General features: G+C 48.0%; 10 protein-coding genes and 1 non-coding gene across 11 annotated transcripts; 2 read left to right on the forward strand and 9 right to left on the reverse strand.

The window, feature by feature from the left end:
- Positions 1–404: 404 nt before the first annotated feature.
- ONS95_012909 (uncharacterized protein) lies at positions 405–878 on the reverse strand (the record flags this gene model as incomplete). Its single annotated transcript, XM_058506528.1, has 1 exon — positions 405–878. One exon carries the CDS (start codon positions 876–878, stop codon positions 405–407), a length of 474 nt encoding a protein of 157 aa, XP_058357258.1.
- Positions 879–1,774: 896 nt separating this feature from the next.
- ONS95_012910 (uncharacterized protein) lies at positions 1,775–2,209 on the reverse strand (the record flags this gene model as incomplete). The annotated part of the gene is made up of 1 exon (XM_058506529.1): positions 1,775–2,209. One exon carries the CDS (start codon positions 2,207–2,209, stop codon positions 1,775–1,777), a length of 435 nt encoding a protein of 144 aa, XP_058357259.1.
- Positions 2,210–2,511: 302 nt separating this feature from the next.
- Positions 2,512–2,808, forward strand: ONS95_012911 (uncharacterized protein; the record flags this gene model as incomplete). Its single annotated transcript, XM_058506530.1, has 1 exon — positions 2,512–2,808. One exon carries the CDS (start codon positions 2,512–2,514, stop codon positions 2,806–2,808), a length of 297 nt encoding a protein of 98 aa, XP_058357260.1.
- A 581-nt stretch (positions 2,809–3,389) lies between these two features.
- On the reverse strand, positions 3,390–5,146 carry ONS95_012912 (uncharacterized protein). The gene is made up of 2 exons (XM_058506531.1): positions 4,831–5,146; positions 3,390–4,775 (listed from the first exon to the last, which is right to left on the reverse strand). Exon 2 carries the CDS (start codon positions 4,647–4,649, stop codon positions 3,738–3,740), a length of 912 nt encoding a protein of 303 aa, XP_058357261.1. The 5' UTR covers positions 4,650–4,775; positions 4,831–5,146; the 3' UTR covers positions 3,390–3,737.
- On the reverse strand, positions 5,147–6,864 carry ONS95_012913 (uncharacterized protein). Its single transcript, XM_058506532.1, has one exon. It carries the CDS (start codon positions 6,601–6,603, stop codon positions 5,851–5,853), a length of 753 nt encoding a protein of 250 aa, XP_058357262.1. The 5' UTR covers positions 6,604–6,864; the 3' UTR covers positions 5,147–5,850.
- Positions 6,865–7,763: 899 nt separating this feature from the next.
- ONS95_012914 (uncharacterized protein) lies at positions 7,764–9,406 on the reverse strand (the record flags this gene model as incomplete). Its single annotated transcript, XM_058506533.1, has 4 exons — positions 7,764–8,035; positions 8,122–8,284; positions 8,452–8,634; positions 8,753–9,406. The coding sequence occupies 4 exons, from the start codon at positions 9,404–9,406 to the stop codon at positions 7,764–7,766; spliced, it is 1,272 nt and encodes a 423-aa protein (XP_058357263.1).
- A 3,826-nt stretch (positions 9,407–13,232) lies between these two features.
- ONS95_012915 (uncharacterized protein) lies at positions 13,233–14,042 on the reverse strand (the record flags this gene model as incomplete). The annotated part of the gene is made up of 1 exon (XM_058506534.1): positions 13,233–14,042. The coding sequence occupies one exon, from the start codon at positions 14,040–14,042 to the stop codon at positions 13,233–13,235; it is 810 nt and encodes a 269-aa protein (XP_058357264.1).
- A 784-nt stretch (positions 14,043–14,826) lies between these two features.
- Positions 14,827–16,491, reverse strand: ONS95_012916 (uncharacterized protein). Its single transcript, XM_058506535.1, has 2 exons — positions 16,307–16,491; positions 14,827–16,262 (listed from the first exon to the last, which is right to left on the reverse strand). The coding sequence occupies exons 1-2, from the start codon at positions 16,366–16,368 to the stop codon at positions 15,338–15,340; spliced, it is 987 nt and encodes a 328-aa protein (XP_058357265.1). The 5' UTR covers positions 16,369–16,491; the 3' UTR covers positions 14,827–15,337.
- Positions 16,492–17,984: 1,493 nt separating this feature from the next.
- ONS95_012917 (uncharacterized protein) lies at positions 17,985–21,024 on the reverse strand. The gene is made up of 5 exons (XM_058506536.1): positions 20,436–21,024; positions 19,443–20,375; positions 19,022–19,393; positions 18,528–18,973; positions 17,985–18,461 (listed from the first exon to the last, which is right to left on the reverse strand). Exons 2-5 carry the CDS (start codon positions 20,110–20,112, stop codon positions 18,132–18,134), a joined length of 1,818 nt encoding a protein of 605 aa, XP_058357266.1. The 5' UTR covers positions 20,113–20,375; positions 20,436–21,024; the 3' UTR covers positions 17,985–18,131.
- A 176-nt stretch (positions 21,025–21,200) lies between these two features.
- Positions 21,201–21,322, forward strand: ONS95_012918. The gene has a single exon. It is a non-coding gene; the product is annotated as a tRNA-Met (tRNA).
- A 452-nt stretch (positions 21,323–21,774) lies between these two features.
- ONS95_012919 (uncharacterized protein) lies at positions 21,775–22,852 on the reverse strand (the record flags this gene model as incomplete). Its single annotated transcript, XM_058506537.1, has 1 exon — positions 21,775–22,852. Exon 1 carries the CDS (start codon positions 22,750–22,752, stop codon positions 21,775–21,777), a length of 978 nt encoding a protein of 325 aa, XP_058357267.1. The 5' UTR covers positions 22,753–22,852.
- Between the last annotated feature and the right edge of the window lie 236 nt (positions 22,853–23,088).

Below are 23,088 nucleotides of genomic sequence, written 5' to 3' on the forward strand. Positions count from 1 at the left end.
GACAGATACTTGACTCCCAAACATTGGATGGGTGTTGATGCTTGGAGGGCATATACACGAGCTACTAAGCTATCCCCACATTGGAGGATCAAATGGTGAACGCGGGGCTTGCTGGAAAGATAGAAATCCGGACTCTGCGCAAATGGAAACAGAACTCTGCACGTCACAATGCGAGACTTCTGAGGGGGAAATGTAACAATAACTCCAGTTCTACAGATGTCCGTATGGAGGATTCGCAACCCATAATTCCTGTCCGGAACGTTTCTGGTTGTTACTTGAAAAGAACGATCGACAACAGATTTCAGCATCCAAAGTGATATCGAATACATAGATTCTGATAACTCTGCTCACATCACGTGTAACCAATCTCCTCCACCATCCCTCTCACTCACTCATTCACTCCCTCACTCCCTCGGACCATCCTCTCCAAACGGCCACCCTTCAACCCTCCAACTCCCCTCTCCACTCCCCCTCCTCCAAACCCCCACACTCTCCACCTCCTCCCTCCCCATCTTCAATCCCTGCTCCCCCTCCCCAGGCCCCGCATTCCCATAAACATGCGGAAAGAACTCCCTTCTCTGATCCACATCCCAAGCCCCCTCATTCTCAGGCGGCGCATTCCCCTTGGTGTCCTCCCAAACAATAAACCTCGCGACTCGCTCGTACGGGATCCGGAGGATGTACACGTGGGATTCTGAGGAGAAGAAATTCTGGAGGGTGCGGAGGATCTGGGACGAGGTGCTGAGGTGCATGAAGTTGTGGCGGGAGTCGAGGGCGGAGAGGGGGAGGGAGGCGGGGAGGGGAGTGGGTGGTGCGGGGGTGGAGGGGAGGATTTTGTAGATGTATTTTGGGAGGGGGGTGGGTGTTGAGTTGGACATTTTTTGGGTGGGGTTGATTGATATGGATGAGGTTTGGAGGAATTGAAAAGTGGGAGGCTTTTTTGTGCTGATGCTAGTCACGTGTGAAATGGCGTAGGCTCTGGAGAGTATTTTTGCCTGTTGTGTGATTTCGAGATGATAGAGCTGTTGCCTTCGTCTAGAAAATAAGAGTGATATTGATGATGAGTTTTATATTTGTGCAAACAGAACACAATCACATGTAGGAAACGTCAACATCAATAGCTACCTAAGCGAGCGTCCCCCTTTGAGGAATGCGGGTCCTGAAATGAGCTTCATCTCAAGAATAATCTTGAGATGCAGAGCTCTCAAACATACAACATGATCAAGGTATTTTGCAAATGATTCATATGATAAAGTGCTGTAGTGTTCCCTTCCTTTGACCCCGAAATTAGCCAGCCAATCTTCTCTTCATCCTGCCCTTGCGATTTCCGGACCTCTGTCAAATTTAAATATAAGCTGTGGTTCCCCTTTCCAATCACCATCACCGCTGATGATAATGTACCCTATTTGTTCGTCTAGAATGACATCAAGAATTCGTTCCCAAATAAGAGAAGTTCCCCCCAGCTTGGGAATCGTTCTACCATGCCAAATGACACACAACGCTCCCATTTATTTTCCATGTCTGCTATATCAAGCTTCATGGCACGAAATGTAATCTTGAGAGCAGTCCTCCTCGGCTCTCCTGGAATGACACTCCACTTTTCTCTGCACTTTTGCCAGTTTTCAACCCTAGCTGTGATCTTGGATATATCCCCTAAGCTGCCGTTCAGAACACACATTTCTCCAGGGGCTGAGCGTAGCGTATGTGCCCTGTATTTCAGGGACTCACTGGAACCTTAGCGCCTCGCTTCGGCCCTACACCCTGCAAAAGTGTGTTAACGGCAGCTTAGGGGATAGTCCTCAAGCAGGCTCTCCCCTTTTCTTTGTTTGTTTCGCTTTTTAGTCTTCGATTTATCAATATGTTCGTAGGTCTTGACTAGCTCAAACGAAGCCTTCTTGCCACTCTTCCATGGTTCCGCCACCAGCTTCTTAAGTTCGTCGGGCTCCGAGTATAGAATCACTTCGGTGATGGATTGATTGGATGCGAGGAGCCACATGAGTCCGTGACCATCGACTTCACGTTTCGGGACTGCGATTCGTCGAAGCTCGTGACTTAAACTCAGTGACAGAGGTATCGAAGACCATAATTTCCACGCGATACATCCCTTTCGTATGATTCCCCCAAGAAACATGACCTTAAGGGACACATATAATGTCGCTAGCAGAGTTGATGTATACTCGACCAGGGTGGTGGACATGGGATGCTTCATATCTGCCGGACTCAAAGTCAGCTTCGCGAAGGCCATAATCTTGGCTGTAGTGTATAAGACCAATTGCTCGAGCTTCTTTGAAGTTGTGTAAGATCGCAGGTTGTGTAGTGTAACCCTTCTACTCGTATTTCATGACGTCGTTGAGGTACTCTCCAAACATAGTTGCCGAGAATCTATGCTCTCTGATAATAGTTCAGTACCATAAATCAACAACTCTTTCGAGGAAGCAGATCTCTTCCCACTGAGACGTTGTCAGCATTGCTTTTGTCGTACATAGAAAGCTGTTCATATCAGTTACAATCATGTTCCGGAGTTCTAGAGCCAGTCTCGGAAAGCAAGTAAATGTGAGTGCGGGCCCCTTTGTGCCGTCAATAGACGAAGCAGCCGTGACATGGTCTGTCGAGATAGCGAGGCTAGCAAGGGAGTTGGATCAAGAGGGAGAGCATGCTGTAGAGCTTGTAGAGGTTCCAGAAGCGGGTATGGTGCGATTAGAGCTCGAAGTCGAACTGCCTGGTTTATTTGATGCTGATGACCGCTTTCCTGACTTCGAGACCGTCTTTTTCGCTGAGGCTGACATTGTTGAGAGATTCGTGGATTAGACTTCTGGTATGAGGATCCAGTATTTCTTTGAAGAGTTGTTATCGGGATTGTTCGTTGTTGTTGGTGAGCTTTATTGTTTCGAGGAGAGTAAGCAGACACTTCGAGTTGACACGCCGCTATTTAGACGAGATGGCACAGTTCTGAGCGACATCGACTAGCGATGCGATTAGCCGCTTTCATTTGCAAAGTCGAATCTTGAGTCACTGTCTTTGAGTCATCCGATTCAGAGTAGAATTGAATGATGCAACAAGTAATTGCCACCACGACAATAAACCACAGTGAATATTTTCGACATGTAGAAACAATTAAACAATCAATTGATTCCATGTTAACAAACATCCTTGAGATATTTAATATTTGTTTAACCAACACCTTCGCTTCGCCCTAAAAGCATAAGGTGGAACCTGGGACGTTGCAGTCCTTTGTTTTGATTTGGACTTGGAATATCTCGCTTACCACATTCATGTGATGAGAATCCTTAAAAGAAGGTAAAACTACCAACAAATAACGTCGTTGATACTAATTGAAGAAAATTTAATAACTTGAATGGACTGGGAAATCTGCTACTTGGAATTCGGATCTGAAATTCAAATTACGTCAATCAAAGTTCAAGTCAACACGCTGAAGAAAATCTCAGATGTTTGACAGGTTTCATAAATAGTTTGGTAGGGAATGCAAAAGTAAACCAGATTTGTTCTAGTCGCGTGCACATGTGCTTCAATCTCAAGGGTCAAGTACGTATAGCTTTGAGGTTCTTGTGCAGCCACATCGGCTGAGTTTCTCCACGCTGTGCTGGTTTCAAGCCATCCCACAACCAGTACCAGCGCCATTCCGACCAGAACACAATCCACCCAATCCCAAGCTCCCCATGATGCGGTATGGGTCATGTTTCCCTAACTTTCATCAACGTCAGACTTGCCTCGTCCCATCAAGCCTGCTCCCTATCAGTGACTGTAGCCTTCAAGTTCTTGAAGGTGATAGGCAAATCAATCAGGCGATGAGAGGGATCATGGCAGTTTTCGACTTCTTTCCCGCAGTTACAAAATCTCCATGAGCTTTCGTTGAACTCCCGCTGTATGAATCTTTTCGCAGCAAGCATTTGCTCCCAAGCTGGCGCATAGCCTGCTGTCTCGTATTGGTGATAGTCCATCTTCTCGTCGAAATCAACCAATTCCATGTGAAAATCGTCTACTCGGTTGAAGCCATTCAATGAAAAGATTTTCGGAACATAGAAGTTAGGATATACAGAGACTTCCAAATCAGGAAGATTGCCCAGCTGTGCCCAATAGCTTCTAAAGCTGGTCATGACACAAAAAGCAATTCTGCGTATCTTTGGGAAGACTTCTGGAGTGCTCACGTCTTTCATGAACTGGTATTCGGCCTCCCAAGACGCAAATATCGGGCAAAGTATGTCGTACTCACAGTTGAAGTATATTCGTGCAGGTGTAGAGAACTCGATCTTGGTACCACGGTAGGAGTTTGTATACTTGCTTCCAAGCACCATGGTGTAGTGTTTGAGGCCGATTTGTCGAGCTTCCTTGGAAGTATGCAGTACCGAAGGGAGCTTTGCGTGGCTTTTGTAATTGACGGCACGGCGCACCCGGATTGTGTCGAAGAAGTTTTTACCGGCGCTTCCACCCACTACCTTAACCCAGATATCCACCACTCGCTCTACCCTGCAGGCTTGGGTCCAGATCATCTCTCGCAGTTCAAGAGGCATATTTGGGAAGAGTGTGGACTTGTCGGGCTTCATATCGGCATTGTTCGTGGAAGCACTGGAAGTCATGGTGGACGCAGCTGAAGTGGATGGTGAGATCGAGGTAGAATTCATGTTGCTCATGTCGAGAATGAAGGAGCTCCTCTTGAACTTTCTCCGCGAAGAAGTCTTGGAAGTTCAGGACGTCTGAGAGGAGAGAGATGACCTGATGAGATAGAAGTGATGGGAGATACTGAAGACCTGTTCGCCCTGCCCATTGGTTAACGTCAAGAAATATGACAAGGTGAAGACCAGGGGTACGAACTTTTCAGATCTTCAGAGTCAGAAACTCAGAGGACCACCCGATTGGAGAGATGGCTGATGACGAGAAGCTGTAGTGTTGTTTCACTCTGGCAACCAACCAAGGGTGAGAATGCCGTGATGGTGGAGTTGAGTCGAGGTTCTACGAGAATCGTAAAGAAGAGGTGCTTATTTATGATGGTGAGGTGTGGGAGAAGTTATCGGCTGTGAACTAGCGCCGTGCAGCTCTTGCAAGCTCACATTCACTGATCCCAGGGGCGAAAATATTTGAATTATAATCGAAACTGGAATGACGGGTACCTTTATAGTTTCTCCAAATGATGGTAACAAAGAAGACACTGCATGACGTTCTCAAGAAATTGCGTATTCACTCTTGGATTGGAGTAAAAGTTTGTTTCGGCCAAAGAGTCATCAATCGACATAAAATTACGGTAGACATAATACATCTCCATTTTTCTTTCGCATACTCAAACTGTGAGCACCGGCAACTGCGAGAAATTATTTGACTATCATTTCGGGGAAGCTTGTTCGAAGTCACAGGTCTTATTGACATGAGTGGAGGAAAGGTTTGGTGGCAGTAGATATTCCTGAGAAGCCAGAGAATAATAGTTTTTAATCGAAGACCATAAAAGGGCATCTCAACCATAAAATCATACCCATTGGTATGACGAGCCATGTGGAGTAGTAGATAGTCCCATGTGACAAGGATAATCACTATCTCCCATGATCATAACCTCCTGACTACCACCCGTACCGACCAAGATAACTTCCACTCCTGTCTGGTGTCTCAAAGGTCATGACTTTCCTAAAGCAGCTTTCATTTCTCCTTTTGACAATCTTACCATCCACTGGAGTTATTCGAGAACGCACATCCAATACCAAAACGCGGACCAGGATTGCCACCGCAACATCGCATACCCCATCGACATCCCCGCCCTCGACCTCATCATAAAATCTTTCTTCCGTCTCCTCAGTCAAGTCTAGAAATCCAATGCGAGTGGCTGATCCATGTTCCTCGAGGATATCATATGCCGACCAGACGTATGGATACACAATTATCTCGTCCAGTTTGCAAGATGTTAAGAGCCCAAATGTTAACGCCTGTGAAGGACTCGGCAGGCGAGCTGCTGAAAGCGACGCGGCGAAGTTTAGGGCGGTTGACCATCAGGTCCTTACACATTGCATCGTTCATCTCCTTCTGGAATGGTATTGGGTCGCGCTGTACGCTGGTATCCTTGTCTGGAGGAGGTAGTTGGAAGATAAGATCGCGGTTCCAGTTGACGTAGATTCGAGCTGGAGTTGAGATTTTGATGGTCGCCGGACCGACCTTTCGTTCGATTTTGGTGCCGAACTCGAGAGAGTAATGTTGTAAACCGATCTTACGGGCTTCTTTTGAAGTGTGAAGGACGGACGGAACAGTGTAAGTGAAGCTCTTGACTTGGAAAGGCTTTGGTGTTTGGTTGTCTTCTGGACGCATGAAGAAATCTTCGTTCTCAAGGCCACTGATGACCACAGCTCGGACGTCGATGATGCGCTCTTCGTTGCAGCTGTGGCCCCAAATCATATCACGAAGCTCGAGTGGCAATTTTGGGAAGAGGGTGAATCTGAGCTCCTTCTCGTGGGCAGGCATCTGGACAGCAGAGTCAAAGGTAGATGGATTAGGAGCTGAGCTGGCTGAAGTCGACATTGTTGTTGGATCTTGTATACTTTGGAGGGAGGTATCGAAAGCTGAGATTCCAACTGATGGTATCGACCCAGAGTTTGATGATGATGACATGGCAGGCAAAGTCGAAGGGATTGATATCTAGTATCCGAGATCTTGTAGTGTAGACTAAGGTGAGCGGTATCGTTTATGTCGTCTGAGCATACCAGAATTTCGAGAGTGGAGATCTGTCGTAGCTCTCTGATAAAGGTGGTTATATTGTTGATGAGAATTTATAGAAAGAGCTTCGACTATGGTTGACTCTCGAAGAGAATACCTCGCCGAGGACTAGCTCTTTCTGGAATCACATTTAAATTCACTTTGGAACTTAGCTCTCGTCACGTACTGTAACAAGATTCTGAACGGTTGTGGAATAAAGAAACATTAAACTAACAAGAACTCAAAGGCCTAAGCAAAATAACGCAGTTTCATTCCAAACCTAAATCGTCTTCAAAATTCACAACACCCAAAAACACCATCTCATCTGCAAAAAGTCTTTCAAAAATCCTCTCCATACTCCCTGTCACACTCCCACGTTCGCCATCAAGGACTCCCCATACACTCCCAAAGAAACGCCACGCCACGCCAATGACCAGAAAAGCATGAACCAAGCCAGGAATCAAGTATCAAGCATCGAGCATCAAAAAACAAAATCATAAATTTCATATCCGTCATCATTCATACCCCGCATGGCATGTCAAAGTTAGGCCGAAAAAAAGAAAGACTAAAGCCCCTCGCATAACCATCTAAAGATCACCTCCCCAAACAATACACCAAACCACCTCCTTCTAATCTAAATTCTATTCAACTCCCCCATTTCTCAGAATACCTCCCATGACCAGAAGAACCCCACACAACAATTGAAGAAATCCACACCCCGAGAGAGTGACGCGAATGGAAAACGCCAACCACAAAAGTAGAATCTAAGAATAGAAGTCCCCAAATAACAGAAGCAGATTCAGAGAAAGGAAATAGCCAGGGAAACAAGCACACCAACGCCAACAAGCGCAAGACATGCGGTGCGGTGCGTCTTTCCAGTCGGCGGAACGTATATCTTACCTTTTGTTTCTCTCACAGGATCATGACTGAACTTATCAATAGCTGAGCCATCCATCCCTCGTCCCCAGATCCTCTCACCACTTCGGGTCCGCGTCCGTCTACTGCCAAACTGAATTGAAGCATGGAGTCACCCAGGTCGAGGCATCACATCCCTTTCCCCTACTCACCCACCCCTCTCACATCTCCTCTTCAACACCCACCCACCTCGCCACCCACCTAACAGCCGGCCCTACAATCTCTCTATCAACCTCACCACCTATCTCCGCAAGGATATCAAACGCATGCAACACATTCGGAACAAGGACTTTGTGAGCTGGGATACCTTGTTTGTTGAGCTCATCGTGGAAATCGTGGACGTGTAAGGGGTCGAAGACGTCGTCGGACGTGCCCATTACTTGGTAGACTGGTGGGTAGGGGTGTTGGCGTGTGGTGAGGAGGTGGATTGGGCCTGGAGGGGTGATGGTGAGGTTAGTACGTGAGTAAGTAAGAAGGGAAGATGAAGAGGATATGAGAGGAAGGTTATAGAAAACTCACTGATTGAGTCGATCTCCTCTTTAGTCGCGCTTCCTCGTTCAGGGAAGCATAACTCGCCCTCTTTCCCCCTCACTAACCCCTTGATCAGAAATTCGGCCATCATCCCGCTTTCAAAAAGGTGTCGTGCCATGATGTTGCGAGGTCTGTAGTTATCTTGACCAGTCTGTGTTGCATGTCAGTTCTGTTACTTGATTTCGCTACCCAAGACTCAAACTTCAAAGTCTTGATATTAGATCTTTTGAAAAAGGAAAGAAGACAGCAAGAATTGACTTTATTGATCCTAGAAACTTTCTTCTCGTACTGAGAAATGAAATCCGTGGAGGTACTAACCTGACTAATTTTCTTCTCCGTAGGTGGTAGCGCATAGTTCGTAGCAGCAGCCAGTGTCTCCGCCGTGCAAGGGAGACTGCAACGTTTGGAGAATCGGCCTTTTTGTTGATACTGCAGAGAATGGATAGTGGTAGGTCCATACATAGAGAGAATAGCAGAGGGAGGTTTGGTCCATAGCTTAGGCTGTCACGAAGTTAGTCGATATAAATTCTTCGAGTTAATGTTCCGGAGCTGCTGGAAAGGAGTGGCTGTGATAAAGGAAACGAGGTGCAAGAAATCATAGAAAAGAAGGAATACTAACAGTCAACAACGCCAAATGCGCACCCGCCGACGCACCCACAACGACAACCCTCTCCACATCAACACGAATCCCACTTCCCCTGCCACCTATCTCCATCCGCATACCCTTCAACACCTCACCCAATCCACCACCACTACCTCTCAACCACCCCTCCACATCCCTAACATCCTCCAACTGCCCCTCCAAATTCGTCTCAGGTCTAAGTCTGTAATCCATAGACGCAACCACGAAGCCGAGCTCAAGGAACTGGTGGAACAGTGGCCGGCAGTAGTCTGAGCGGTTGGAGCCGAGCCAGGCGCCGCCGTGGATGAAGAGCATGATGGGGAGGAGCTGATGGTCACCTTTTGCACTATCACTCCCTTTGCATTTGCCTTGGAGTTTTCCATCTCCATTTCCAGGCTTGCATTTGCTTGACGAACTTGAAATTGCGGACAAAGTTGGGCCTGGCGTCAGAGCCGGCGCCGGCAAGTACACATCAACCGCGATCTCAACATCAACACCACTCTCCGCCTTAACTGTCTTCCAAACACAATTCTTTGAAATCGGAAGAGGTGGTACGAAAAGATTGGCTGCTGGGGCTGCTGGGATGCCGATATCGATATCTACAGCGGGTAGTTGCAGTGTTGCGGTGTCCACATCGATTTCCTTCTCCATTCCGATTTCTCCCCGTTTTCGTTCTCGATGAGGAGAACACGAGTGGGTATGAATTTGGGTGTGAGGACGAGGAAATGTCGACGCCAGCGACGGGTAGCTGGAGTCGAGAATCATGGAGCTGGATTTTTGGCGGGTAAGCTAGATAGCTGGTTGAATATGAAATCGCAGCAGAGAGCTGAAAGTATTTTCTTTTGTGTTGAGCTAAGTTGGATTGGTTGACTCTTCTGGTGTTGCCGTGTGTATAAGTGTGTTGTTGTATTTTATCGGATCTCGAATCTGAAGGATTGCCTGTGTGTGTGGAGCGGAGGAGCGCAGGAGCAGTAGCAACGCGGGGTTAATGCTGCTCGCAAGCAAGGAACAATTTTCTGAAGCTTGGGATTTACATGGCTTTTTGACTGCTCAGTCAATTTTCCGTATGGACGTCAGTCTGTCAGTATGTCTGAAAGAGGATGTGATCGTGTTGTTGTTGTGCTGCTGTGCCGGCCGGGGACAGAGCTGGCAGAGCTGGCTGGCAGCACACAAACAACGGGACGGGAATCTTTTTGTGTAACGAAGGAAGGGAAGTCGACTTGGATGCAGACGCAGTGCAGACGTCAGACGAAAGAAATAGAAACGAAACAAGTCTAATACTACTTAGGTAGACGACGCGGGACACAGCTGGGTGACGGAGGTAGCTAGGCTCGAGGACGAGTACCTGCATAAGTGGGATACTGGGGGAGTGAAAAGAAAGCATCTTTCAAGTCGCCAGTCGCAGAGATAATTACCTAGTAGATTTACTAACCAACCTTGCTAGACTTGCTCTGTGAGTTCAGACTTCCAAGCGGAGAATTCTTGCCATTGGGTTGCGGGATACTTAGACCCTAGACATGCAGAACTAGTAGGATATGATCATTCGCTGTTCCATGGTTTCGGTGCTACCCGCCCTCGGTAATATATGCCTGATGCCACGGTGCTTTTAAGCGCCATGTTGCGATAGGGAGGGGGTCTGGATAGGGTCGCCCCGCGGGATGAGGGGATCGAGGGGGATGTGCACGTTGGTCAGAAAGTCAGAGTTTCTTGAGCATTGACCAGCATCAGCCCGAAGGTACCGCTAGGTCCGACAGTGGCCGTGGCAATAGTAAACTCTAGTAAGATGATTGGAGACACATTTGAGAAAAGCAGTCAAATGACTGCTCGTATTATTGCATCGGAACCCAGATCTATAGTCAACTATCGCTCACAAAGCCTCAGAGGGGCGTTGTTTTGCTTTTGCCAAGCCTAGCCGAGAGTTCTTGTGCTGGCAGGGGTTCAGTCGGTGGCCGGAGCGGAGGACTGTCTTTGCGACAATTCGAATATTTGATATTAGGTTGCTATTCGTCTGGAACTATATACTCGATCCTGAAAAAGATTCCAAGCGGGTTCGCAAGCCAATTTGGTTTCTGATTTTTGATTTTCTCCTCCCGCTGCAAGCCGTAGCCGTGGGCTGGAGCCAGAGGCTTCACAGTGGTTCGTTCCTGATCATATGTCACACGGAGTACGTGTCAGCGGATCAGATCCGGTATCTGGCAGTGTCATATCTAAGATTCGGGAGATGAGGTTGATTTTTTGCCACGACTTGGTCAATTTCGATCAAGGTCGTCGTGGGACCAAGAACAGCTGTCCTGTCACGATATATGTTGCTGACGTGTGAAGCCGAGAATTGGGTGAAAAGTCGGTGTCACGGGAATAAAGTCTTTCATGTTGCATGTGCTGCGGCTTCAAACCGCTTGGATCCTCGAAAATCCCGATCGAGACTTTGCAAAATGTGGTGGATCCAAATATATTTGAGATGGGTGCTCTTTGCCCAACGGGCTTCCCGTATTGCGGACGATCCGGACGTCAACATCCGTATCAATTTGATATCAACACTTGACACAGGGACAACTGTCAACCCAACATCATTCCCGCCAGTGTTTGTGTTTCCAAACTCTCAAGTCGTGCAATATAGTTCACTGAGCTGTCATCAAGAGGCAAATGTATGCTTTGCCCCTCGGTTGTCAGCTGTCCCCTTAGAGCAATCATTCCAGGCCGTGGCCCTTTTCTTCCAGAATCCAAAAGTGCAGATCCAGATCCAGACCCAGGTGGGTAACAACGGTTCAAGAGCTGTTTCAGGACATCCCCTGCCGATCGTTGAGCTGTTAGTGTCGATGCCTCTCGTAGGATTGCTAGAGTGAAGAACTGAAGAGGAACGAGGAACCAACTGATGCGAGGAATTGATGCAAAAAAAGTGCCTAGATCGCTGGAGGAGCCAATTTCACTTCCAATTTCACTTCCAATTCCGTTGATTACTTCCTGCTGCTGAACGCGGTGAGCAGATCTGGCCAGTACAAACGGATTTCCAACACTTGATGTCACTGTATCAATTACGACCACCTCTCGTAAAGGCACCACTTGATGGACAGAAAGTCGCATACCCCAAGCATGCTCCTGCTGCAGAATTGTGATCGATATCGTTAAGGTGCACATTTGGATCCCAGGAGGATGGCCATTGGACACTTGGCGAGTTCTAGCCGTTTGCAGAACTCTTGCCGTTCTCCGTGATCCTTCTGATTCCTTCTTCATTTGTTGGTCATATTGAACTGCGTTTCCTGCTTCGATTCCGGCGCTCTGCCCCAAAAGGACTTTGCTCTTGTCGGCTATTACGCGGCTTTTGTCGTACCAGATTGTTCTCAACCTCTCTCTTGCCGCTCATCAACAAGTAGGAATACCATCTAAGCGAATGCCGGCCAAGGAAAACCAACAAACTCAACGCACTTTTGTTGGAACAAGCATGTACGCTGCAGCCAATACCCGACGAATTATTTGACTAGGTAGAGGTGCTGCAGATGGTGGTCTGATTGACTTTCGGGGCCAGCCATGCTTTGAACAGGGAGGACTGGATGGTAGTTTGAAAGTTGCATTAGGTGAAAGTATCTTGTCGGCAGCCAGGATATCTGCAATTTCTATGGCTGCAGAAAGAGATAGAGTGCTGACTACTTCTAGACCCCGCATGAAAATTCTGGCACGTGGCCAGGGGAAAGAACTAAAGAGTTAAGAAGGATAGGATTTGCGAGCAGAGAAGTAAACCCTTGCTGCTGAAGCAGTTTTGTGATGGCTTGGCGATGAGATGTCCTGCACCTGATTTAATCCAAACAGATGTGGGGGGCACACCTTGAACATAGCTGCAGTAAAGAGTAATGTGATCCAAGGACGAATGAGGTGGAGGAAGATCTGGTGGAGGGCTTCGATGTTCTGCATAAAACACATGCAGGACGATCAAGACGGGACGTGTTCGGCTGCCATCGCCATGCAGGTGCGGATGTGATATCAAAATGTGATGAAAAACATGTGTGGCAAAATGAACCAGTACGGACGTAAGGAAGGTCCGCAAGGGGAGCACTCGCTGCAGCGGAGTTGAAATAAACCGACTCCCAAGCTGCAATGCCCATATTGAATCCAGATCAATCCACAGATTTGGTCCGGCATCCAAGCGACAAGCTCTTACTCGTCTGAAATCGATCCAAGAACTGCAGCGGGAACAATTGGGGGCTATGATCTAGACCCGACAAGCAAATACTGCATCAAAAAAGCACAGCACATCTTACCAATCGTCAAAATTGTACTGGAAAATACTTCCCACACATAACTCGGTTTTCATGTCACCAAAAAGCAAGCGATACTGAACAGGAGCCAAGAGATTCTTCGTCTGCTACTGCAAATCCCGGCCTTGCCTATTGAAAATTCCAAACCAGAACGACCTTGCAGCCTCCTCCAACTCCATGCAATGCAACAAAATCCCATAAGCAAATGCATCAAAACCAACAATCCTCTACCGCGGTCCCCTCGGTCCACTAGGAAGCCCAGGTCCCCGTCTGCCAGCTGCAGGTCCACTGGGCAATCCTTGACGTCCTGTATTTCTCGGTGCCGCATCATAGCCTCCAGCATCGTATCCCCCAGCATCATAACCGCCACCACTGTTCGACCAAGGTGAGTTCGCCGATGTAAGGGGCGCCGCAGATCCGCTCGATTCGTAGGAATTCGCGCGCTGTGCACCTGGCTTGTTGTTAAACTGCGCGGCGAGTCTCTGCCTAGAGGACATGGGTGCAGGTCCTCCAGAGCTTCCAGGAGGGGTAGAATCATTTCTGCCAAACATCGTCTGCTGGTAGCTGCCTCCCTTCTGGCTGGGCAGTGGCTGGGATTGAACAACTTGCTGCGGCTGGGGTGCATTCTGACTTGCAAAAGGGTTTCGTCCACTCGCTGCCATCCTTCCTTGTCCTCGTCCTTGTCTGAGACTCTGTTGTTCTTGTGGTTGGATTTGCTGCTGTGGTTGCTTATCCCACAAACTTGCCAGTCCTCCGCCAGATGCTCCGCCAGGTTGATTTTGTAGTCCTCCATATCGCGACCCTACTGATGATTGTGCATACACCGGTTGGACAACGACTGGGGGAGGGGCTTTTGGATCGGGAGGTAGCCAGCCGGGGAATGATCGTCCTTTTTCGGTGTAGTAGGCTCTGAGGACGCGGCAGAGATGGGTGTCATCCTCTGTATCTCCATCGTTCTCTGTAGGCAAAAGGTTCTGCCGAATAGACGCAACTCTCGATGTAGTGGTAGTGAGGAGGGAAGAGAAATATGATGCCATGGTCGAGGTTTTTGCCGCCGAGGGGCGGTCGATTGTCTGTCGCGAGAGCTACTTGCCACCTGAATAGCCCGTTTGAAGGTGAGTCGGTGAAGAAGGGTATTTGTCTTGTTTTTCAGTCCCAGTATTGGGAGGCAGGGCGTCGTGGTGTTGTTTATGAAGGAGTGCTGGCGAAGGTCGACTTTATGCGACCACGAAGTTGAAATGTCGTTTCCTGCGGGCCCACGGGGCACGACCCCGCGAGGCTAGCGAACGGGACCCCTCAATGTGCTGAAACTCTCGTTGGCACTGGGAGCTTGAAAGATCAGAAAATACAATCAAAGATGGATTGCTCATATAATTGATTTGGTTGATCTCCACTGGATGAATGATAAATTGATACACAAATCGGGGTTTACAATAAAAGGTGGCTTTAATATTCTCTAGAGTCCAACACATGATGTAGTATACAACCTAAAGAAATGTACATTACTACTGCTCTAAACTCGTTCTCGATTCCGCTATGGAGATTTGCTATCATCTTTTCCATTATCAAACAACATTTTAAATTATTTTGCGTTCCATCAATGACATTTCATCGCCGACATCTGTAGAATCCGTAATGTTGACACGGTTCGTCTCAATAAGCGAGTGAAGATGTGTAAACATCTGCACTTACTACCTAGGTCCTTATGAAAGCCAGAAGAAAGAATAGATCACATAAATTGAAGACTGCGAATTATTATTCAAAGAGATAGCATTTCATAATTCGGCTTGCCAAACTAACTTTTGGACCTCTGACCCCAGGCCCACGCTGCGGCCCTCTTCCAACTAGTATCACAACGGTGTGAAAGACTTATGACGTCTTCGCGCTGGTTGTGCAACATTGTACGTCTGTTTCGCCGACTTGTTGAGATGTGCTTCCATGATTCACACAGCCGTTACCCTGATGGAGAATCTTTTGTGATTGTATGCCGTCGCACTCCAACAGAAGATATCGTGTGAGAGCTACAATTTCTCCTTAAACACTAGTGATTGGCTTGAAGGCGAGGAACTATTCGGATTGAGCCATAGTTCGACTGGGTTTGCATCTGAACATGTGCAAATTTGCGGTCTAGGGAGATATTTTATCAAGCGAACACATGCAGGATCGTGAAAGTCAGCTGTGCTCCGCAGAAGATTCGAGCTACCATTTATGTCTATCGTGCCACATGTATAGAAGCTATTGTATGCCATGATCAAAGTTCCATTTTCGTCCTGCCAAACTCCACAAGATAATTGTAACCCCAGCGTCTTGCGAAAATGTACCGAGATTAAAGCTATGCCAATGCCAGTTCCCTCTGCGCACCCTCGAACTCCTCTTCGATCTCGATCTCCATTCTGGGCTTCTTGGTCTTGGACTTCGATTTGGCCTTCGGGTCCACACCTCTCTTGCGCTTTCCAGGAGCTCGGAGCTTCTTCGACTTATCATCCTCACTGCTATCGCTTTCGCTATTTTCCTCATCCTCGTCACCCGTGTTGGCCTCCTCCTCACTTCCTAGCCAGTCCTCGAGATCTCCAAGGTCTTCCTCGTCCTCGCCCAGATCACTGACATACTCCACTTCACCGACACCCTCCTCATCCTCGTATTCTTCTTCGTTCTCGAACTCGTCCTCCTCAATGCCTTCATCCATATCCTCGTCTCTGGTTCCCTCGCCACCGCGCTCGAGTCCCTTCAAGACCTTCTTCCAGATAGCCTCGCTGACGTTGAGTGGCTGGTCGCCATAAGCACCACTTCTCAATCTCTCGATCAATTCCCTCTCAATAGCTCTCTCAACCTTCGCAGCAGCCTCCGCCTTCCTCTCTCTCGTCTCCTCACGTCTGCGCACCTTAGGTGCCAGCTTCGGCACAAGCTTCTCACCCAATCTCTCATCCTCTCTCGCCAATCTCCTCATCCGGATCCCAACTTGTGTCAATCTCGTAAGTCTCTGCTTGCACTTGTGGATCAAGAACTTCGGCCAGTAGATCAATCGGTCGTCGACCTGCTCGAGAGCTTTCGCATAGTTCTGCGATAGCTTTATTCGTTCCCATAGCTTGCTGGGCATGTGTGCGCGCTCGATGGTCTTCATGTAGAGGTAGAGGGTGCCGGAGTCGGGGTTTGCGCGGATGGTAGCATATCGGGAGTTGGCGAGCGGGCAGGATTGTCGATTGCAGAGGCCGGTGACATTGTATTCATTGCGACAGAAGTTCTTCTCTTTGGTAGTCCTGACTGTGTTAGAATGGAGGGTGAGGGGGGTGTGAGGTCTTACTTGAGCTTGAACGAGCAGAATTGCTGGTTAATAACCTGCCAGACGATTTCGTCTGAAGACATGGCGGAATCTGACGCTGCGATTCAATTGTCTGTAGTGGAGATCGTGTCAGGAAATATCTCGGAGCTGATAATTGCAGCAGATATGTTGTGGTTGTGAAGGAGAGGGGAATGGTTTGTGCACAGAGAAGCTGCTGAACTTTTTTCCTTGCACAGGACTGAGAAGTGGCAGAATCAGGCGGTAGGAAAGTCACGTGCAAAGCTCTCGCTCAGCCAATCAAAGCTCGCCTGAAAACTGTCCCAACATTACCGCGCACCTAAGCAAATTGAACCACTGGGACCAAAATAATAGTATGGAACGATAATTTACCAAGAATTCTAAGAGAAAATGCAGATCTCTATCTTCTACGAAAGCTTTTCCAAGAACATGTTTCAAACAACGCCTCCAAAAATGCTAACTTGAAAAGGTTCGGCTAAGTTGTTTACATCGTAGATTCGCTGCTACAAGTCAATGCAATGCTACTCAGAAAACTATAAGATATTGGGACTTCATTACGATACAGCTCTTATTTCGCAGATCGCTTCTTGTAGCGCAAATTCTGGGTCTCATTTGCTTTCACACTCCTACAGTCCAAACTCGAATCTACTTCAATCTCGATACGCTCACCTATCAGTTCTCGAGACGGATATATTTCGACTCATTTTTAAAGACAGCTCAAGAACCTCGAACTCCACAAATCAGCCTAATCGTATCCAAGCCCCAGTCGCGCTCATATCTTCGGCGTCATGCCAGTCCGAGCTTTGCTGAGAGGTGTGTCGATCAGTGAGCAAAGTTCCACCACAAGGAATGTTTACTGCAAATTATAACCAGGATTCAAGCTCAACACCCCGCTACTGCCTTCAAAATCGAGCTCGTAATAATCAAGATCCACAAAAATTCTTGAGAGGCAAGGAATCAGCGAATATGGCTTCATCGAGGGACAGGACTTCGCCTCTCCCAATTCAATAGGTTAACCCTGCTCATCCTCCTTCACCCTCGGACGCAGTCACCCCAAATCTGAAACAGGGTTCTCGTCTTCACTTCCCGTCCACAACGATGCAATGCCAGCGAATAGCGATAACCTCAAGACATCCACACTCTTTCCGAAATTTCCACTCGAAGTGGGGACAACATTTCTGGCCTCTGTACGATACGAATCTCGAGTACTAGATCTGTCGAGCGTGGTGATCATACCAGCAGACTTTAATTCTCAACTACAAGGCTACCTTCCACCGATGCCGATGCCCTTACTAATAGATAACCCGTGCAAAACCACCTGCACTCCCACACGCCCCTCAAATCAAGAAACGCGCACCATGGACCTGAAGCACTGCTCCCCCGCATTCGAAACTATCTTGATCACTGATGTTGTCGGTTATTCTGAGGCAGACAAGATAGAGATAGTATCCACTCCAGCTAGAATCCGTGTGATCGATTTGGGACTGGGATATCATATGTGTAATGCTGATGAGTTTTAGATCTGAAAGAAAAATTTGACAGAGTCGGCGGAATTGAAGGATATGATTCACATCACATCAATTAAGAACAGGGAATACTACGCCGCGCTGCCGATGCCGCGTTTACAGTATCAGCTCCCGAGGATAGAGAGATGCTTTCCAGTTGCTTGCCTAGATCTCAACATCAGCACAGTGAGCGGGGTACGAATAAATAATCATGGACGAGAACCCCCCCATGCAGTTCGTCATAATCTAAGTTTTGATACACTACAATATGTTTTCCATTCCATTTCATTACATCATCAAATCATCCCAAATCATCATCCACATCACCCACAAACATTCAGCCTCGCCACACTCGGATCATGATCACTCTTCTGATCCGCCAACGAGCTCCAAGTATTAACATGAACATGCTCAAACGCCGCTCCTAATATCAACGCCGGGCTGACAAACATGTGGTCCAACTCCTGGCAGTTCATATCGAACATGTACGTGTACCTCTCAGTTGAAGGCGTGAGAGTCACATCATCGAGATCGAGGAGGTGCGAGACGGATTTGAAAGTCTCGATGGGCTCGACGAATGTGAACTCGTTGAAATCGCCTGCGACGATGATTTTGGCGAAGGGGTTTTGCTTGAGGATCTGGGAGACGAATGTCTGCATTGTGTCAGCTTGTCTTGTAACCTGGAGAACGAAAGGAAGGAGAAGAGAAGCGGAACTTACGGCCGTGACATTCCCTTGCGCCGAACGATCGGCAACTCCCCCATTAACAGGAGGCCGAGCGTCTCCCACCAGAGGACTTCCACCGCCTTTACTGCCCTGATGCAAGTTCACAGTGAAGAACTTGTTCTTCCCATCAAGCGTCTCCCACGCAGCAGCCAAGGGCTTACGACTCGCTGTAAACGCTGGGTTAGATGGCTCGATACGTCCAGGATTGAATTTGAGTTCTGGGCCGGGGAGGACCTCGTTTGCGTCGAGGGGTCCACCGAGGTTGGGCTTGTGGAGGCGGAGGATGTCGGGTTTGTAGAGGTAGGCTTGGCGGATGTTTCCGCCTGGCTCGCCGCCGTCTTGGATGTTGGTGGGGAGGACTTCGGTGAATGCATACTTGATGCCGGAGATGTTGTAGATGGCGTTGACGAGAGTGGTCAGGGTCAAGTTTGCAGTGACGACTGGGAGAAATTAGCACGTGGTATTGCACAGGAAAAACTATAACGTACCTCCATTGTTTGTTGCTCCGTTGTCATCTTGGATCTCCTGGAGAAACATGAGATCTGGAGTCTTCAGGTATGTGGCGATGTGATCAGCGATTGACGGAAGCCACGCTGATTTTGGGGTCAGGTTCTCAACGTTGTAATCACCAACTGTAAGCTGCTTGCATGTCCCGGAGGAAGTGAGAGTGGTGGGTGGAGGGGTTGCTGGAGACGCCGAGGCTACAACCTTGATAGCTGTTTGGGGATAGATACTGTAGTATCCGAATGCGTACGTGAGGACACCAGTGATCTCCTCTAAGGTATCACCAAGCTTGACAGTGTTGGGGTTCTTGGTGCCATCAAGCGGATCAATGACCGCAAGTGTCTCTGGATTAGAGTCTAACAAATGCTGTTAGGAATACCTTTAATTTTCCAGGGAAAAACATACCTCTGTCTCTCATGGTCAGTCCACCACGCTTGTTGGTTCCTGACTTTCTCCATGATCCAGCAATCCACACATTGGCGTATCTGTTGGATTTGGTGATTGCAACTGGGAGTTTCACGGTCACGAGTTCTCCACTCAAGCTTTCCCAAAAGTCCATTCCAAACAGGAGTGGTTGCAGAGTTGGGTTTGCTGTAGAAACGAGACTCTGGTTGTTTGGAAGGGAGTAGACGTCCCAATTGTCAAGGGAAGAAAATTGCTCCGTTGGGGGATAAACGAGAAGATCCTCGCCAATGACGACCGGCTTGACAGCGTTTCCGCTTGACAGAACTTTGACATTATTTGGGAATGTTAATTCGGTCAAGTACAGGTAAGTGGAAGTCGATCGGTATTCTGCGACTGTCGCATCAACCGTGATGATGTCTCCGACTGTGACATTCTTGAGAGCAAGACTTCCGTAGACATAGATGGAATTTGATGATCTGATGTCGAGGTTGAGTGTCGTGTCTCGGAGGAAAAACCCAGATGGTCCCTTAGCAGTCACCAATCCCTTGATGCCAGTCAAAGTTTGACCAGCATATGGGGAGAGGTATTTGATGCCGTTGATTTGGTTGATAGTGACGGCATTCGCGACGGCATTGAGCGCCAAGGCCAGGGTAGCGAGAGAGAACCTCATGATCGCTAGATTCAGGGATTGATGGGCAGAATGTAACCCTTCAAAAAGTAAGGGAACCAAAACTCTTTTATAACCTCATCATGCAGCCCATCCCTTGATTTTGTCGTTATCTTTCACGACCGAGTAAGGAAACAGTCTCCGACCACGTTTTTTTGGCCACTTCGGACATGTCTCTGGAAGCTGAACGGCTGAGGGGAGGCCGATCACTTGGCGATGGGTTCCTGCAGTTGTTTGGCGCAATGTCGATATGATAACTTGGCGGACTACCCAGTAAGGGAAGGTGAACAAGATTGCACAGGCTTCAGGTGGGGTATTAAGCTTACCTTCTCCAGTCCAATTGAATCGGCATGCGGACGACTCCGAAGAACTGCCATGGGGAGTGGATGATTGGAGTACGGAAGTTGCCACTTTTTCAAGATGGCAAAAGAGGCTGGTGAGCAGCTGATTGGTGTCGGTTGAAAAGCCAAGAACAGAAGCTGTGTATTTCTTCGGCTCCCGTCCTTTGCCTCAAAATCTACAGTGATCTGTAGATTGGAGGAATGGGAATAGATAGGGGATGTTGACGACTGTAGGACTGTGCAAGTAAGGTGAATAACAATATACTTACTGTTCTTTGAATGTGTTGTGAGGGCTTGAAGACAATTGAGCAGATTCAACTTCAAAGTCCAATTTAGTGTAGGCACACCGGTCAATTGATAAGACAAGATATGTTTAAAGTTTAGTCGAATCAGTTATGTTGACGGGCCCCGAAGTCGTTCATGCACCCCCTATTTTATTAGCGAGACCGAATTAGAAACCAGACAGCTCGAATTTCATGGTCCAAATCACTGGCTGAATGCCTTTGATTTATTGCATAGTATAGATACCGTGGAATGCATAGCTGCAATCAAAAGTCCTAAGCAATTGGTCGTTGTAGTCCCTCAAGTCGGTGTATTGCATTATTCGGCTCGTGGCTGAAGGCCCCACGCACCATTGCTGGCACCTTGCCCCGCAGCGGGGTTCTCCATAAGCTTTTCCTTCGCAGAGACTTTTGTTTCTCGTAGATACACAGATAAGGAAATGCCGTCATCGAATCACAATTCAAAGATGTCTTCATGGCTTAGTTGGTTAAAGCGTCGGTCTCATACAACCTTTCTGTATGATTTCCTTGATCAAACAAGGAAAGTCACCTGATATCCGAAGGTCGCGAGTTCGACTCTCGCTGAGGACAATTGTGTTCTTTTATTTTTGTTTCTGTTTTATTGGTGGATAGATAGCATGGAGACTCAGCTCGAGATCCTCGTTTTGGCTTCACTTTTGCTAAGCGAAGGCCTTAGAGCGGGGCGTGGAGCTAGATGGCAATGCTATGTCTTGCCCAATCTGTTTGTCCTTGATATCATGTCGTTACTGAAAGTGGTGACTTTGATCGATTCTTTTGTCTCCGTTTCGTTTGCAAGTCCAGACCGTTAACCTGTCCAAGGGACAAAGGGAACGCACTCTGGTTCGTCCCCTCTCTTCTCTCAATATTCCACCGCAGCAGTATACACCCTCTGTTGACCATGTTCTCCAACCTGATATATAGCCTGGAAACCCCCGTAAGTGATGGGCTGTGATATATCCCAGAAGTTCAAGCAATTTGTTGCACGAGTGACGATTGAAAATATATTGCAGAGGTTCAGTACCTCAGAAAACCCACGATCTCCTAGGACTAAACCACTTATCCCCCAACCCCTTCACAAACGACCCATCCCTCACAACCACATCCCGTCTCATCAGCCTCTCACTCTCCCCCAATCTCTCTCCACGAATCCCAACCCTATCCTCCAACACCCTAATCCCCACAAACTTCCTAATCTCACTCCCTACACTCCCAACATCCTCCCACCTAACCCCCTCCTCACCACTCACCCTCAAATCCGGCCTCCTCCCTAAATCAAACCTCCTCTCCCCCCACCTCTGCCCCACAACCACCACCTCCCTCACCCCCCCAAACCTCTCCCTATCCCACGCATTCACCACCAGTCCCCAACTAGACTCACACCGAATCGCCAGACGAGTAATTTTCTCCAGATCATTCATCCGCACGCAGTGCTCCTGCCTGCGACTCCAAGTAGCAGGTATCGATCCCACAGCAGAATATATAGGACATCTCCTCCCGAGGAAAACAACATCGTTTGCGAAATTGACGTATACCCTCGCTTCATGCTCTGGGGTTCCGAATGCTAATATATAGCGTTTCAGGCCTTCAGCCCTGGATTCTCGACATGTATGCAAGACGGGCGGGATTTCTGCGATGCTTCGAATCCCCCCTCCATTCTCTATCTCGTGAGTAGGAAGAACATGTTTCCGCGTCTTGCGATCTTTTGAATGTCCAAGTTCAATAACGCGCGGCTGACTTGCTGCGAATGACCAGATCAGTCGTCTGATTTCCAGTGGGAGGGTTCCGAATCGGGTGAATTCTGGGGGAGGTGCGAGCTGGAGTAGACGTAAGCAGTTACGACTTGTGATTTGGAGATTGTAGATAGTTGAGTTCAAGATGTTACATGAGTGATCGTAAAAGTCGCGGATTTTGATGAGTGTCCAAAGGTAGAGATCTCGTGAGCCGACTAGGATGAAGAAGCCGAGGAGGTGGTACCATCGGACGCTGCTTGGTACGCCCATGATAAATATTACTTTCGGCGGATGAAGTTGAGTATAGCGTTTTTGAGATTGAGATGAGGGATGTATTGTAGTGGGAGGATGTTGGAGGTGTGGCTGGCGGGGTAAGGAAAGTGGAAGCCTAAATGTTGACGTTTCACGTACGTGGATTTCGAGTTACCAACATAACGGCCAACAATAGCCACCTAGTAGTCTCCCAAGTTCAGGATAAAGGCAGTAGATTGCCTGCAAATGAAAAGACAGATTAGTATCAAATCAGGTGCGAATCTATGTTCTTCACATTCTTGTTTTCCCAAGCGATGCAGCAATCCCGAGAAAAGAAATATCTTCCTCAAGTCT

Source organism: Cadophora gregata (assembly GCF_030347475.1).
Source record: "Cadophora gregata isolate MNR1 chromosome Unknown scaffold_7, whole genome shotgun sequence".
Classification (NCBI taxonomy): Eukaryota; Fungi; Ascomycota; class Leotiomycetes; order Helotiales; family Ploettnerulaceae; genus Cadophora; species Cadophora gregata.

Excerpts from the sequence above, each read along its gene's own strand:
- ONS95_012913 (XM_058506532.1), bottom strand. The coding sequence starts at position 6,603 with ATGTCATCATCATCAAACTCTGGGTCGATACCATCAGTTGGAATCTCA.
- ONS95_012916 (XM_058506535.1), bottom strand. The coding sequence starts at position 16,368 with ATGTCTTCAGACGAAATCGTCTGGCAGGTTATTAACCAGCAATTCTGC. Across the intron at positions 16,263-16,306 it reads TTCTGCTCGTTCAAGCTCAA|GACTACCAAAGAGAAGAACT; the intron begins GTAAGACCTCAC and ends TAACACAGTCAG.
- ONS95_012917 (XM_058506536.1), bottom strand. The coding sequence starts at position 20,112 with ATGAGGTTCTCTCTCGCTACCCTGGCCTTGGCGCTCAATGCCGTCGCG. Across the intron at positions 19,394-19,442 it reads ACTGACCATGAGAGACAGAG|ACTCTAATCCAGAGACACTT; the intron begins GTATGTTTTTCC and ends AGCATTTGTTAG. Across the intron at positions 18,974-19,021 it reads CGGAGCAACAAACAATGGAG|TCGTCACTGCAAACTTGACC; the intron begins GTACGTTATAGT and ends AATTTCTCCCAG.
- ONS95_012912 (XM_058506531.1), bottom strand. The coding sequence starts at position 4,649 with ATGAGCAACATGAATTCTACCTCGATCTCACCATCCACTTCAGCTGCG.